The sequence below is a fragment of the Penaeus monodon genome, chromosome 22 (genome assembly GCF_015228065.2).
Source record: "Penaeus monodon isolate SGIC_2016 chromosome 22, NSTDA_Pmon_1, whole genome shotgun sequence".
Taxonomy (NCBI): Eukaryota; Metazoa; Arthropoda; class Malacostraca; order Decapoda; family Penaeidae; genus Penaeus; species Penaeus monodon.
In genome coordinates, this window is record NC_051407.1 from 44,925,039 (window position 1) to 44,925,321 (window position 283).

The window sequence follows — 283 nt, forward strand, 5'->3', positions numbered from 1 at the left end:
AGAGTTGGATTCTGAGTTATTGTTCATTTCTGGTTGGAATTGCGTGAAGTTCTTTCCGGCTTCTTCGTTCCGGTGTTGCTTGGAGGGTGGGTTTTCTTCGTTGTCACTTTCGCTATTTTTGCGTCTTCTGTTATTTATGGTTTCATAGTCCATTTGTTTGTCTATACCAGGTCTTTCTCCTGGTTCAGGGTTGAGATTATCGTCCATGTGTTCACTACACACTTCACTTCTATTTACGTTTACCGGTATAGATGTTGTCTCTATGGCGGTTCGAACGGAAGTC

At 42.4% G+C, this 283-nt stretch overlaps 1 protein-coding gene across 1 annotated transcript in view; it reads right to left on the reverse strand.

The window, feature by feature from the left end:
• LOC119587463 (microtubule-associated protein futsch-like) overlaps positions 1-207 on the reverse strand; it is a 12,133-nt gene extending 11,926 nt beyond the window's left edge. Inside the window, exon 1 of the mRNA XM_037936189.1 lies at positions 168-207. Coding sequence (XP_037792117.1) covers positions 168-207 — 40 coding nt within the window. The remainder of the gene's footprint in view (positions 1-167) is intronic.
• Positions 208-283: the final 76 nt, after the last annotated feature.